Here is a 16,814-nt window from a genome sequence, read left to right as displayed (position 1 = left end):
TAGCCATGTTTATAAACCCTCCTAAGGTCATCAATAACGGGTACCCAAGCGACTTAGAAGAAAAGTTACCACTTCGAGTTTTGTGTATTCACCTGAATAGTCAGGGAACTTTCACCTATTTTATTTAGGTTTTCATTTATTCAAATTCCAACCAGAAGCTAAATACAATTGGAAACTGGTAAGCACTAAGTTTTACTCCAAAGGAGTAGGATCATTCAGATTTACTCCGATAAAAGTATGCAACCCTTAAGCAAAGCTTTTCTTCATTTAAAAGAAAAATAAAACCCAAAAACAAAAAAAACTATACAGTAGTCTTTCCTTATGTTCATTGCACAAAATGAGTTCTCCTTTTAGAACTTTGACACTCAATGGTGTTTTTGTATGTTTTCACAATTTAAGATCCCAACTTTAGTAACTTTTCTACTTCAAAAAACCCTAAGTTTTCCTTTAGGGTGGTGTAAAAACCAGTATTTCTGCACAATTCACTGGAATTTTTTCCTTTATAATAAAAATCTCTTTAAAACCAAAAAACAAAACAAAAACCAAAAGGAAAGTCCTCTACCTATTATAGTTTCTGCAGCTATGAATGTATTTCTCAGTTTTATAGCTGCTTAGCTACTTCAGACTCCAGATCTGCTTTAATGTGTATAACTGTATCCACACTCAGCAGAATGCTCTTTCATAACAGCAACTTGGGGAAAGAGATCTGGAAATAAAATACATATGAGTACCAGGAAACAAACATGGCCCAGTAATATATGAGGCAAGAATGCCTACAATGAGATGCTTTTTTCATTTAAGATTTCTTTCCCATGGTTGTATTTTCTTTTTTCTTTTTTTTTTAAACAACCACTTCTGGTCATTAGAATGAATCTGACAGTGCTCTGGAACAATGTGATTATAGCAAAGCTGTAAGTTTTTAAAATGTTATTTATACCTGTTACATTCACTTCTCACCCTCCAAATACTGATGACAGATGTCAAAGAGGCAAAAACCAGCACAAATGGAAAGACTATCAAAAATGAGTATCACCTTGTGCTTTCAGATACATTTAAGCATTTCAGTGTACAATAGTCCTTTCATTTCACATTTTTAGTAAGACGCTGATGCAGTGCAGCAAATATGCAAAGCATCTTCTTTCACACAGTCTGTGCAGAAGACATCTAATTTAAGTTCTGAGATACAAATGATAAAAAAAAAAAATCCAGGATGAACAAGTTTCAAAATGCATAGTGTTCTGTGCATGAGTCCATTTTCTTTAAACTCTGAAAGAATAAAGTGGTAAGAAAAAAAGAAAAAAAACTGCTGCTGCACTCTCTGATCTTCTCCATTTTGCTGGTCAGCACTCTATTCTGGCATATAAGGATGGAGGTGATCCTCTATGGTGCCAACTGCCCAGTGGGTAAGCTGCTCCTGTGGCAGGTAGAGGCAGATGCTGCATAACTTGAAGATTGTAGCTTTGTTTTTTGGAGTCTGGAAGGGGAAAAATTTTTTTAATATTCTTAATAAATAAAGACTTTAACATAAATGACCGATTATCACATGAAGTCCATCTCCCACAATTTATTAAGCACTTATGGACACAGTAACAAAGCATATAGAGTAAGGGAAGAAATTATGGTTCCCATCCATAGGGACCTTAGCCTAAATAGGACAGAACCTTGCCATACAAAATATAAAGAAAACAGAGTAAACATGATTATAGACTAAATGTTTACAGAGTTTATGCAGAATAAAAAATTGAAAGTTAGGAAAGTCAAACACAGACTACTTGCTAAAAGAAATTAGGGTTAGCATTTCATGGAGATAGATTTGAATAGAGGTTTGCAATCACATTTGTATACAGAAAGACAGCAGATGTGGTGAGAGTAGAGAGCAGAGAGATTAGAAATAGGTAGATTTAAGCGTATCCTGGGGGAAAGCACTAGAAGACCAAAGTATTAACAGTTAAATCAAACTCTAAGTAGTTTTTAAAAAGCAGTTACCATTTTAACATCTAACATCTGATAAACAAGTGCTAGGTGCTTTCACAAATAACCACTGCTAGTAAGTGGAAGACGAAATCTGAACCCAGAACTGCCTTCAAGTTTTGCATCTTTTCACTATAGCACCTCTTAAAAAAAAAGGCGAAAGACTGCCATTGCCAATGTCTGAAGCAGACTAGCTACCTACATATGTAAATGAACCTATACATATATATTTTTCATTTTAACTTTTAAAACAACCTATGACTGACTATTCAGACTCTAGGCATGTGCCTCTATACCACTGCGCATTCAAAATTTTTTTGCTCTAGCCCTTATCATATATATTAGGATATAAAGGGCAGAAGATCTCTGCTAGATGATTTTTATCAAATTTCTTAATTTCTTGATTTCCTTAGCTATAAAATGGGAGTAGTAAGATCTACACCTCAGAAGACTGTTGTGAGGATTAAATGAGCTCATACACGTAAAGCTCTTAGTATAGAGTCTGGTACATAATATAGTTGACCCTTGAACAACGTGGGTTTGGGCTGCTCAGGTCCACTTACATGCAAATTTTTTCCAATAAATATATTGGAAAAATTTTGGAGATCTGTGATAATTTGAAAAAAATAGACAAACCACACAGACTAGAAATATCAAAAAAAGTTAAGTGTGTCATGAATGCATAAAATATATGTACAGATGACCCTTGAACAACACAGGGTGGGGCACCGACCCTACCTGCAGTTGAAAATCTGCATATAGTTTAGTCTTCCCTCCATATACACGGTTCCAGATCAGCAGATTCAACCAACCATGAATTCAACCAACTGCGGATTGTGCAGTACTGTAGTATGTATTTATTGAAAAAATTTCGTGTATTAAGTGGACCAGCATAGCTCTAACCTGTGTCATTCAAGGGTCAACTGCAGACCCTAGTCTATCCTTACACAGGCATAAGGTGAGTGACATTTAATATATAATTAATGTGTTAGTTTTCTACCTGTTTTATTGCTTTGCTTTCAAAGGATTACATTACCATACAGTACGCCTCTCTCACAACTGGAGAAATGACATAGCCTGTAAGTGGCTTTTAAAAAAAATGTTACAGGGCTTCCCTGGTGGCGCAGTGGTTGAGAGTCCCCCTGCCGTTGCAGGGGACGTGGGTTTGTGCCCCGGTCCGGGAGGATCCCACATGCCGCGGAGCGGTTGGGCCCGTGAGCCATGGCCGCTGAGCCTGTGCTCCGCAACGGGAGAGGCCACAGCAGTGAGAGGCCCGCGTACCACAAAAAAAAAAAAAAAAAAAAAAAAGCTACAATGTTTCTAATACTGTATTATGAATATGACTATAATACTGTATGCCATAAAACTTTCATAACGATTCATTCATTAGCATTCGTTAGTGGACAGCTAGGCTACCAAGAAGCAATCGTATCAATTACACTAGAGGCTGCCACAAAGCAACCATACTGCACTTCTTCATTATCAATATATGGATCATTATACCTGTAAATAAATATGAATTTTTTTTCACATTATCCTTTCTGATGCCTAATGTTACTAATATAATTAGTAGATGTTACTAATATAACACCTAGTGTTTTGTATCATATAAAATATTGTAGTTACTGACAATTCATCTTGTAAATAAAATTCATAAACTTAGGTATCAGTAAATACAGTACAGTACTGTAAGTATATTTTCTCTTAAGATTTTCTTAACATCTTCTGTTCAGCTTTATTGTTAAAAATACAATATATAACACACATAACATACAAAATACGTGTTAATCGACCATTTACATTATTAGTAAGGCTTCCAGTCAACAGTAGACTAGTTAAGTTTATGAGGAGTCAAAAGTCATATGCAAACTGTACAGGGGTTGGCACCCTTAACCCCTGAATTGTTCAAGCATCAACTGTATACTATAGGTGGTGGCCACCACTATTATATCAATTCCCTCATGAACTAGTGGAGGCTGATTCTTCCATATAATGCAAATACAGCAACACATCTCCAGCTTATGAAGATCGAGAACAGAACCTGAGTGGAAGAAGAGGACTAAAAGCACTAAAAGCACTGAGAACAAATTCATCTACAACTAGGGGATACCAGTGATCCCAGTTTGCCCAGGACTGACTGAGGGGTTTCTAGGACTTGGGACTTTACAGTATTAAAACCAGGACATTCCAGACAAACTGAGACTACTGGTCACACCCTACCTACAACCCAAATTTAGCTTATGAGCTTATAATTTTCTTTTCATTAAAAGAATTCAAGCTGTTTGCTTCATAAAACATGAAGAATACCTGACCTCGATACATAAAAAGAGATGATTCGTTAACTTATTTAGCCAAGAAACTCCTTCAATTCACTAGTCATCTCTATATAGTATTACTGATCTCATACATATTCGCGTGAAAATGAAGTTGCTACACTAGTGTATGTTATTATTAAATCTTCTATGACTAAAAATCTCTGTTGTGGATTCCACAATATAAGTCAATACCCTGCTATACAGTATTTTCTCAACAAGTAACTCAAATTGAAGTACACTACAGGCGATTAAAAAGGAAAAAAGAGTCAACTAAAAAGTATTCACCAAAGGAGAGCTGAGGTGAAGAAACTGAGAACAAAAAGCCCAAAACCAAAAACACCCCACCTAAATTGTATGGTTTTTCCATCAGTTTTATCAGATGCTTCCAGTGAAATTAATCTTCTTCTTAATTCCCAGTTTTTTTATTTGTACCTACACCATAATTACTTCACTTTTTACAAGATGGAAAATGTACAATCTTCCCAAGTAGTCAGTCTATCAGCTCCTTGAAGGTAGCAGTATGATTCCCATTTGTATTTTTCTAGTACCTTGCATAGACTCGCGCTCTTAAATAAAAACAAAAATGTTCTACAATGCAATTAATAGTGTACTTTTAAAATAAGTCTTAATTTAAATCACCTTCTCAATGAGGCCTTCTCTGGTGACACCATCTAAGAATTCATACCCAACAGTTTATGTAATTCCCCCTTTTCTCTTAGCACTTATCACTATCTAACTGTATATTTTGCTTATCTACTTCTAGGTCTCCCACAATGGAATGTCAACCCAAAAGGAATTTCTAACTTGTTCATTGCTGTACAGTGCCTGGCACTTAGCGCTCATTTGTTGAATGAATGCTAAATAAATTAAAATGATGCCATTTTTAAAGGTTAATAACAAAGTATTATCTACTATAAATTCTAAGTGATGATATTTAGGCGTAGATTGCTAAGAATAAACAACATTTTACAGAATAAAAATCAATTTGGAATACCTGGATTGCTATTTAAATTGGAAGTACTTATTTAAAACACATGTGGACCTTTTAAAAACAGAAGTGCCTCATCCTTTCAGATATTTATTTAAAAGGTCTAGGCCAGTGCTTCTCAAAACATAATGTGTTATCACTTGAGGATTTTATTCAAAGTAAGGAGTCTGATTATTGCACACTGGAATCATGACTTTTAAAAGCTCCCCAGGTAGTTCTAATATGCAGCAAAGTTTGGGAACCACTGTTCTAGGTTAAGGTCAGGACGTCTGTTTCTTGGTTTTTAAGTAACTTCAAAATTAATGCCATGTTGAAGGAGCAAAACAGAATTAAGTAACATATAGAAAACAGTTTGCTAACCAATAAGCTTTTAAAATGAGCCCTTATGTGGTTTAAAAAAAAAAGTAAAAACCAGCTTACCTGCAAGTGCTGTCTGTCAATGAAGAGAAACACTGACTGGTTAGGATTGTTGACAACAATTCCAGTCTTGTCCTTTCGGCTCAGTACGTGCAGAAACTGTTTTTCATAGTCACCGTGATGAAACTCAAATTTGGCCTAATTAAGAAATATAAATGTTTATGTGTAACCCCAAACATGTTATACCACCTGAAACATCAACTGCACTCATATGCATAGAGTTGTGCTGTTCAGTATGGTAACCAATAGAAGCTAAATTTATATTAATTAAATGCAATTTAAAATTCAGTTCTTTAGTAGTACTAGCCACATATCAATACGATCAATAGTCACATGTGGCTTGTGGCCTCCATTCTAAATAGTCTCTTGAGATACAGATTTCCTTCATCACAGAAAGTTCTACTGGATAGCACTTCATAATTTGACCTTCAAGAAAAACTATACCAAACTGACTAAATCCTAATACTCAATGATTTTAAGCCAAATATCATAAAATCAGATTTTCAAACCCACTCAGCTCAAGATTCCTACCTTAGTACTTTAAGCCCAATGACACATCCCTTCTTCCTATTATAACATATAAGGAACACTGTAGATGGTTCTTGGAAAGAAATCTATTTATATTCCAATCCCAGCTGCACGTCTCACTACTTATACGACCTGTACAAATCCCTTAACTTTTTTAGACTTAAAACAGGGCTCTAACCCATCAGTTAAGAGGAGTAAACGAAATGTAAAGCCCACACCTGAAATATGCTTCCAATCCTCACAAGTATGAGCATCTGAGGATACAGGAACCCCTCAAATTTTTAAAAAACATTTTTATATGTATTTTTTCAGATGATTAAAAAACTTTTTTTTATGTTATGAAGAACAGTTATCAAGTCAGTCATAATATTCTTTTAATCTTTTAACATGAGGAAGATTCACACAATCCTCCCACAAAATGTCTGCGAAGAGGCCAAATGCTAGGTGAAAACACCAGGCTAACGGGGAGTTCAAGAAACCTGGAAACCTTAATCTGATATTTAGATAGTGAACTGTAAAAATGATTATTAGTCCATTCAGTTCAAACAATCTTTATTCTATTATGTCAAAGCAGAAAATACTAACATGGAAAAAACATCAGTTCCTGCTATCTAGGATTTTACTACCCAGTAGTTTTTCTCATAAACCATAACGCAAAAGATGACATGGTATCCCCTATGTACTACTGTATGTAAAGTATAATACTGAATTGTACCTCTGCACAATTCAAATATTTATTGAACTCAGAATACAAAAAGCATGCTATTAGATATTGAAAAATATGAATAAGACTATCTCAACCTTAAGGGACTCACATACTGCTGAAGAGGAAAAGCACATAGAAATATAAAACCTAACATGCTTCAAATCTTTCCCTGAATAAGATGTGGTTATTTGTAAAAAACCTAAAATGGGTTCTTACTGTTAAAGTGCTATGGGAAGAAAGAAGAAATAATTAACAGAGTAGAAAATGAGTGCAATATTAGGAGGTGATTTTGGATTGGGCCTTGAAAGATGACAGTAATTTTCCTTGGGGAAAATAGTAATGGTTAAGTACTTTGGAAAATGCCGTTCTAGGAAACAGAACCTACACACACACACACAAGTGTCAAGATCAAGACACTGCTCAAGAAAGCAAGCCTCAAGTGTTTCAATATGGCAAATATCAGGGTGGATGGAAGAGGCCAGTAGAGTATCACACTAAAAAGAGATTTGAGTGAGACTGGAAAAGACCTTGCCTGTATTTCTATGGCACTTCAATTCTATCCTATTTGAATATCCAAAGATTTGGGAAGAAATGGTCCACACTGAAAAGAAAACTCTAATAGGTACCATGTAAGAAATAATTCCCGGAAGAAAAGTCATGAATGTTTTAATAGTGTGATGAAGAGCTAACCTAAAGCAACAGCATGAAGGATGAAGAGGAAAGAAGAGATCTACTTTACTAGTACTTCTCTGTACTTCACAGCACTATGAATACAGTAGAACTGGATAGTTCAAAACAATCTTTACTCTGGTTCCTATTAAATCTCACGGCTGACGTATTCAGATTTTAAACTGCTTCGAGTCAAAAAAAAAAAAAAAGTGTGTGAGTTAAAAGTTTACTTTTCCTTTTCTCATCTATCTTGAGAGAAAAAACTATATTATTTTTATTTAAAGCTTCTCATTCAGGATATTTATGTATAGTAAATTACTTCAGAGAAGTGTATTTGTTTTTACATTGTTACCTTATTTACTGCAGTAGAATTCTAAAATTATAAAGCTATTACCGACATCCTACTGCTTATATTCAGCGCGTAAGTTAAGGTTTTATCGTTCGGGGAGCTTTCCACAGTACAGGGTAGCGAATTAAGAGCGTAAGCTTTACAGTCAGTCTAGACTTAACATCTTGACTGCCACTTAACTGCATGACCTTGGATTATTTACCTAATCTCTGACTCAGTTTCTGTGCAAAAGGAGGTCCCTTATCTACCTAGTTTATTGTAAGGACTAAGATTCAATGTATATATTTAAGAGACAGCCTAGCACAGTCAACACTCAATATAACAGCCATGATTTTAAAGAAAAGTTACTTGAGACAAGACTATTTTCATACAATGATTCTTTTAAAAAGGTCTCAGAGGAAAAGACAGGGTACTAGAAATTCAAAAATATACTGTGATAAGTGGACCTAAATTTTTCCAATGGGAAATTGTGAACTAAAAAAAAAAAAAAAAAAATCCTAGCAGTGCTTCTGGAGAGCAGTTACGGATGATGTGTAAGACATGCCCTGATAACCATGTAAACATGCCCTCTCCATTCCCGTCTTCCTGCCTTTTATATTCAACTTAAATTCTCCAGTACACTCATGTTAGTCAGATATCATCTATTAAAAGACACAAATATATGATACGTTCACCTCTATTTAGCCTATGCATTATCTTTACAACTTACTACCGTCAAATGAATCTTAGAAAAAGGAATGATAATTTGGGCTAATGTGTAGCAACATTACCATGGGGACACGAGGAGTATACCAATTTGCCTATCACACCCAAAAGCACTATAAAGATACTTCGTAGTAGTGGATAAATGCAAAATTTTTTCAATGACAATTTTCATATTCCTAAGCAATTAACTTAAAATAAGCCTTCTAATATTTAGCTTAGTATATAAAGTTGAGTCTTTAAATAAATGTAATTATTTCTTTGTTTTTCTGATTGTTAAATAAGTATGCTCATATGGAAATTTACTGAAACACATACATATATTTAAGTAAAAAAGGAAAAGTTAGCTATATCTGACCTAAAACTAACCATAATTAACACTTCGGTGGATCTTGTTGTACACTTCCTTCCATTCATATACGTGTGTGTGTGTGTGTGTGTGTGTGTATATATATATATATATATACACACACACACTATAAATAAAATTAAAATCAACACCCAGGTAAATGCCCTGAAATAAAGCACTAGAAATTGCCAAGCACATTAAATGACAAGTCAAAACACAGCAAGATGTCAAGGAAAGTTAATTAAGAACCACTACTACATTTACTTTTCTCCTATAAAGTTTTATATGCAAATCAACTCCTAGAAAAGGGTTTCTTAATTCATTTCTTAGATTCCTTTGACAACCAGGGTTAAGTATAAAGTATTTTAGGAGAGTGTGTGGTGCAGGGGAAGAGATTTTCTGAAGTTCATCTATGGCCTCCTCTATGAATAAACAAATGTCTACCTTAAAAGATTTTCTCTGACCATAATTTCAAGGACACACTGGATAGTTAGAACCACCTCATTCTCAAGAGATTCTATAATCCAAACGCTTTCTATTCTTGCATTACAACAGTCAAAAGGCGAGGAGGGACTCATGAAGTAAAACTTATTAGCATATTCCCAAAGAATTTCTTAAATTGGACCCTATTCTGAGTTTTCAACTTGTTTACATGTTCACCACACTTATTTTAGAATAAAATACCTGAACAGGCCTAAAAGGCTCATCAGATTCTTTCCACCGAGAGAACAGGAGACAGACGATTTTTTCAATATCATTCCGAGGCCAAAGAATGAAATCCATCTCCTGAGTACAGCCAATTACATCCTATAAAATGAAAAAAAAAAAAAAAAAAAATTACTTTCAAAGAAACAAAGCCATAACAAGCAATGTCACAACTTACAGGGTTTGACTACAGAAACATTTTACAAGTGCAAAAGGTCCACTATACAGCTGACCCTCGAACAGCCTGGGCATGAATGGCAATGACCAGAGTTGAAATTTCAGCATACAACTTTATAGCCAGCCCCCCATACATCTACAGTCCTGCATCTGTGAATTCAACCAACTGTGGATTGAGTAGTATTGTATATGTATTTACTGAAAAAATCTGCTTATAAGTGGATCCTGGCAGTTGGTGCAAATCTGTGTTGCTCAAAGGTCAACCATGTATCATTTTATGTGTGTGTGTGTGTGTGTCTGTGTTACACGGGCCTCTCACTGTTGTGGCCTCTCCCGTTGCGGAGCACAGGCTCCGGACGCGCAGGCTCAGCGGCCATGGCTCACGGGCCCAGCCGCTCCGCGGCACGTGGGATCTTCCCGGACCGGGGCACGAACCCGTGTCCCCTGCATCGGCAGGCGGATTCTCAACCACTGCGCCACCAGGGAAGCCCCATTTTATGTCTTTTAAGAGGTTTGTATACAATCTGAACAGCTCATGACCTAATTCTAACTTTTATCTTATAGAGTCCACATATAATCACTCAGTCCAATGTTTTTCACATTAAGATCTTAACTCAGTGCATGGTGAAAACTTCAACCGAAGCTCTTTTTGTCTTTTCTTTTTTTTTAGGTCCTTGTACCATTATTTCCACTCTTCAAAATCAGAACCTCTAATATGAATCACTACCTTCTAATCACAGGTGAAATGCTATTTTTGTTGTATGCTGATTATTGAGGCCAACTAACCTCCTTCCAGACCAGTATATGGTTATCTCCAGCCTCCCCAACAAGCCCACTAATCCTAGGGACCTCTTGTTCAAGTTTGCCCAGACTAACTTTCTTTCAATGAGCTGCAGAAGTTAAGCAAAATTCCTTACTTATAGGGGCATGATGTTCTCCCCTGAAAAAGGAAATCCCAATGAACAGTAATATAAACCACGCATCACAGCAACAATGTACATAATTACCAACATAATAACACATAAGAAAGTTATCCTTGCTTTATTTAAATTCCACTTTTAAAGAGATTTATGACCATAATTAACTACCCACTCTTAGGAGGAAGAAAAACCCAAGTTTTAACTCACAAAAACCTACCAAAACCAAGACAAAAACAGAATTTACCCTTCTCATAGACTGGTATCGAGGAGCATGGAGCTGTACCACATCCTTCTGTAAAAGCTCTATAGAACTTTCTAAGGAATAGCTGGAATCTCGCACACCTTTCAGGATATTTTCTTCATAATTATTTGTCATGACTGGTATAACCTCAGACACTTCAAAGAGTGCTGATTTTTTCTTCTAAAAGAAAAAAAAACGTGTATTAACCCACAGGTAGCACACTGTCTTAACACCCAGAGTTCATATTACAATGTCATGTACCTTTATTCTAACTCAGCAAAATTCTTAACTGATGTTAATTTTTGTACTGATAACACAGATTTTCTAACAGGTGGATCCTTCTGTTCTTCCCCCAACCCCCTTACTTGTCTACCACACACACACACAGGCTCTTATCAGAATGTTTACTTAACTGCATGGTTTTACAGCATTATGGTAACCATAGCAAGTACTTATTTTACACAATATTTCTTAAATGCTGTGAGAAACAAACACCAGATACCCCTAAGGTTAAAAAAAAAAACAGTGATTTACTCTTGATGTAAATTCACTTAACTGGTCCTACATACAGCCAAATTAAAATCTCAGCAGTTAAAATCAAAGCTCTTCAGACAAATTAACAGCTTCACTCCTTAAAGGGTCAATTTCCATTACTCCTTCTGGATATTATGTAACTACAAGCGTCAACATTCAAGAGGAGGGAAAAAAAACGTCTACCAAATCTTCAAACGTAGTTAAGATCAAGGACTCATCATTAATTTAGGTTATAAAATTTATCAACTGCTCAGACAACTGCCTGGATACTGTCCACTCAAAGAATAAACGCAGGTTTTCATAGGTGTTAGGAGAGCTAGATGGTATAATTTGGGGCATCTCACAGATTAAATTCAAAGATCTAGTCTCACTACTTATATCTTGTATTTATTTCTAGTGAACCTACATTATAATGTCTTTAAAATCTCATCAATTCTGCAATTAACAAAAAAAGGAAAAGAAAAGTAAATCCGTGATATTTCAAAACAAACCACTTTTGAAACCACTTTAAAATGCTATACTCTAGCAGCTAAAAGCATTCTTAAATATTGAATACTAGTATCTTTTTTAATAGTGGGGTAAAAACGTGGGAAACTTTCAAATATTAAAGAGATACCATGCTAAGAAGATGTTTCTGATGTGAAATTAGCTCATAATTTAAGCACAAAATCAAAGTAGTATTTCCTTAATATTCATAACCTGACCTCATGTCAAAGAGAGATGGATTATCTAAGAAACAGTCCATTATTTTAAGTTGCAAAAAAATACTGCTTTTATCATGTTCTCCTTCACTACTCACAACTCATTATTTGCTATTTAACTGTGGAATTAATTCTCATTAAGACAAAAAAAATTTAAACTTCTTTTGGTCATTTTGAATTTTAATCAACCGCACTTCTAAACGCTAATTAAACCTTTACAGTAATCAATTGCTCCTAAGAATTAAAGTGCATTCTATTTCGTTAAATGTACCATAAGAAAAGTTAACGGAGTTGATGAACCAGACCGCTTTCAGCATATAAACATTTTGATTCTAACTTACTCCTTTCAAACATTCTGTATACTTTACACAGTCTTTAAATTCAGTTATCAAGTTCTCTACGTAACTCCACATAAATGAAATTCACTGTAAAACATAAATGAGTTTTACAATGCTACCCACCCCGTGTTAACTAAAAGTGGATCCTAAGAAGCTTTAGAATTAAGTAATACCAAACCAACGAGCACTCAAGCCTTCCATTCATAGTTATACCGCAACTCCTGTGATTGAGATAATCACCCACAAGGGTCAAAGTTAAAGCACACAAATGTAGACTTTTGTCAACCACTCTTTAACCTCAAAAATCACTTGTGCTAATTCACATTAAGAACTTTAAATTACCTTCTCCTTGAATACAAAGGCAATATACATCTTGAAGTCAAACTGGTCAGCTAGAGATTCTTTTTTCTTTCTAAGCTGAGCACGTAGTCTGTTCAGAGCTTGTTTCTTCCGGGAGTTTGGGTCCCCCATTTTGAAATACAGGTGGTACTAAAGCCTTTGGAAATTGTCACTAAACTATGGGCACTTTTTCTTAAGACTCAAGTACAACAGAAACAAGTCATTTTTTTCCTGCTAATATGATTGAATAGCTAAAATCACGACTGTAACCCAAAAACTGCACCTTCTGGCAATATTAGCAGACTGTCATATTACAGGGTCAAGAAACAAAAGCTGCTGTCCAGTCATGTTTGGACAATAACGTTTGGGGTCAGATGGGAAAAAGGAAGGGAAGGAAGGAAAGAAAGGAGAAAATACTTGAACTAACTTTTTGGAAAACACATTTGGCTTAACTGCCAAAATAAAGGTGGGGGAACTGAAAAACCTATTAATAGGATTTAGGTGTGCGATAAAACACAGCTGACATCAGTCCAATCCTTAAAATCCATCCGGATTTTTTTCCCTCTTTTCAGAGAAGGGATAATGAAAAGGAATGGGGAGGGGGGCTGTGATCCTTGCTTTCTGAATGCCAAAAAAAAAAAAAAAAAAAAAAAGGAAAGGGGAAAAAAAAGCCACCAAAATAACCCCCCCAAAACAGGGTAGGTGAATGAAACTGAAATACCCAATTGGATTTTACCCAGCCAGATCCATGGCTGTAGTACCTAATTAATTCTTAGTTATTTCAGATTTCACTATTGCTATGTATTATCAGTGCGTGTTATTGATTACACTTGGTGGTGAGCAAAGAGAAAAGTGCAAAATCGGTAGAGAAGGAAGGGGAGAGGTACAGGGTTTCCCTGCAATCAACTACAGTGTATACCGGGGGCGGGCAGCTGTTGCCCAAAGGAGCCATAAGAAAAAACAGCGGAGTCATTACCAACTTCCCCATCACCCACATTTTCACCCTCAGGCGGCTGCTAATGCTGCTGCCAAGGAGAATCATGATGGCACAGGGAAAGGGGGTTCAGAATACGATACAATAATGACTCCGGCTCTGTGGTTAGACCTGATTAATGCCCGGGATCCCAACACCCCCAGTCCTGCAATGAGTCCTACATTCCCCAAGGGAGCCTTCCCAATGAATCTGCCCCCGTGCAAGACCGTGGGGAGTGCGACTTATCTTCTTGTGAGCATTGCTGAGGCAAAGGTGGCGGGCTCTTCTCCCAAATCCCAGGCAGTGCCCGGGGACCACCGGCCTTCCACCCCCCAGTTCCCACCCCCACCCTTTGCCTTCAGCGGCAGCGACTCACTCGCACCACGGGAGACACTGGATCACTCGGGTTTTCACTCATTTCATCGTGGAAACAATCCCCGCCCGGGTGGAGGAGGCGGGAGAGGGTAAATGGGAAGGATCAGTGGGAAGAAAAGAAAATAGTTGCGTTAATATTAATTACTTTTTAAAGTATGCCCACCCCACCCCCCCCAAGAAAAAAAAAAATTAAGTTCCCGGATTCCGCTCTCACGTTGAACAGACCATGTTTCCCGAGTTTGAATTGCTTAGGGCGGGGTCGTTAGTTGGTTTCCCAAAGGGATAGAGGGTGGACTCGAGGCAGCTGGGGCGGGGGTGGGTGACGGGGAAGTCCCCTCCCTGTCCCCGCGGAGACCGGGACTCACTGACCGACTCTCGGGCGGGGTTCGGGCCCTCTAGCCGCAGCCCGCGGGCGGAGCGTTGGCGGCGGCGGAAGAGGAGGCGGCGGCGGGGGCGCTGCTCGCAGCACGGGCAGGAGCCATGTCAAGAGAAAACCACCAGCCAACTGAGCCCCTCCATCCCCGCTGCAGTGCGCACTGTGACCGGGCCGCCCGCGCTGCTGCCGCCGCTCAGCCCCCACCTGGGACCCATAGTCTGGCTCGGCGCCCCGGGCGGCGGCGGACTGGAAGGACGCGGAGACGGCGAGAGAAAGAGAGGAGGAGGAGAAACGAGGAGGAAGAGGGGGGTCGGATTTGTACTGGCGGCGGAGGGGGAAGGGAGGAAGGGGAAGGGAGCCCTGCGCTAAGGGGGGGGTCTGTCAGCGAAGTAAACCCCCCAAAATAAAGTTATTTCAGTTCAAGCATCTGTTCTGGAGTCTTTCTTCTCCGCACAGGTCGAGTTCCGGCTCTCGGAAAGAAGGTCGAGGAGACCAGGAGGGGGGAGATGCTGAAGCGGAGGGTGGGCTTCCGCGGTGGCACAGCTCGGTTTCGCCCCCACCGGTGGCTGCGGAAGCGGCGGCGGCGACTTCGGCGCCTCCCGGGTCCGGGGCAGAGTCGCGTTTGAGAAGAGAAGCGAGAACAAACAACTTAAAATGGCAGCGACGACCGCTGCGTCACCCGCCCCTCACCGGCACCGCCCCGAACTCTCTGCGGCTGCGCACCCCGCGGGCCGCCACCATCTACGCAGAAGCGAAGAGGGAGAAAAAACTGGAAGGGCGGAAGGTTTACATGGTTGTCAAAGGAGGGAGGAAAGAAGAGCTGGAGCAGAGGGTGTGAGCAAGCTTTTAAAAGGGTGACTCTTTGAGCTTAAGCTTCTTAGTTAACATTCCCGCCTCAAAGGGAAGTTTGAGAATACACACTCCCCTTTTGTCCAGTATGGAGTTTCCATAGGGCGTGGAAAGGGCCGACCCATTCTGCCTCCGCCCCCTCTGTCGGGAGGTCCCGGGCTCCAGGGTTGGCCCCCTAGCCCCTCCCCCTCTGTCGTCATAGAGCCACGCCCTTATGCCCTCCCAGACGAAGCCCCAGGATGGATTCGCTCTTCGCTGGTCTCGTCCGCCTTTTAGACTCCGCCGGGTCGCGGGACGGGGCGGAGCCGGTGGGCAGAGAGTAAGCGAAGGCGAAGGAGGCGGAGTGAGGGAGGAGAAGGGAAGTGTGTGTCGGAAGAGGAGGCGAAGACTCTCATTTCAGTTCGTTGTGGTTTTATTTCTAAACCACTGATTGGTAGTCCTTCTGGTCTGCCCCGCGGTATCTTGCGGCTGAAAATTCATTTCCAATACCTGGAATTTAAACAGCGTGCAGCAGAAAGTGGCTCACGTTGGTCGCACGTGGCTCTCTGTCCCCACCTCGCCACGTGCGCAGGGAGGGAGGGCGGCCCTCAAGCTCCGAAGAAGGTGAGAGACGCCGTTGGAGCGTTGCTGCTGTGGCTTAGCAGAAAAACTGCCGAACCTGCCCCTTGGATCATTTTAACCCTACTTTGAGAACACAATTTCTTTCTTTTTTTTTTGAGTTTTTGAATTTTATTTTATCTTTTTTTTTGTACAGCAGGTTCTTATTAGTCATCAGTTTTCTACGCATCAGCGTATACATGTCAATCCCAATCAACCAATTCATCACACCACCACCACCCCTCCACGGCTTTCCCCCCTTGGTGTCCATACGTTTGGAGAACACAATTTATATGGCAATCCGTCAATCAGGACCTTAGACCTAGGACCTGTCCCTTAGGTGGTTCTCTGTCTTCCTCAAAATATGAAGAGGGTACTGTGGGACGGACCCACACATCCAAATCACGGGTCTTTGGCACCAAAAAGCAATGAATCCCATTTTTCAGAGCTCCAGTGTGCCTATAAAAACTCAGTTATATAAATAAGTAATCAGCAAAGGCCAACACTCAATAAAAGCAAAGCCTACATAATCCTTTATGAGCTACTCTCTGTGATGAAATTTTAGAACTCTATTGGGTCCCCAAATTACTGCTCTTCACTTGGTAAAATCAAAATAGATTACCTGTAATGACATATTTTTCACCCATGAGTTAAAAGAATCATTGCGACCCACACTTCAAAATAAATTGTTCACA

At 38.9% G+C, this 16,814-nt stretch overlaps 1 protein-coding gene across 2 annotated transcripts; it reads right to left on the bottom strand.

The window, feature by feature from the left end:
- Positions 1–78: 78 nt before the first annotated feature.
- On the bottom strand, positions 79–15,345 carry C18H6orf62 (chromosome 18 C6orf62 homolog). 2 transcript variants are annotated; one of them, XM_028478625.2, is made up of 6 exons: positions 14,299–15,345; positions 12,953–13,106; positions 11,041–11,217; positions 9,679–9,801; positions 5,695–5,829; positions 79–1,474 (listed from the first exon to the last, which is right to left on the bottom strand). In XM_028478625.2, the coding sequence occupies exons 2-6, from the start codon at positions 13,079–13,081 to the stop codon at positions 1,349–1,351; spliced, it is 690 nt and encodes a 229-aa protein (XP_028334426.1). In that variant the 5' UTR covers positions 13,082–13,106; positions 14,299–15,345; the 3' UTR covers positions 79–1,348. The 2 variants fall into 2 exon arrangements, with proteins under 2 accessions (XP_028334426.1, XP_028334428.1); XM_028478627.2 differs by lacking the exon at positions 12,953–13,106.
- Positions 15,346–16,814: the final 1,469 nt, after the last annotated feature.

The sequence above is a fragment of the Physeter macrocephalus genome, chromosome 18 (assembly GCF_002837175.3).
Source record: "Physeter macrocephalus isolate SW-GA chromosome 18, ASM283717v5, whole genome shotgun sequence".
Taxonomy (NCBI): Eukaryota; Metazoa; Chordata; class Mammalia; order Artiodactyla; family Physeteridae; genus Physeter; species Physeter macrocephalus.
Note: the sequence above shows the minus strand (reverse complement) of the source record. Positions and strands in the feature narration are given on the sequence as shown.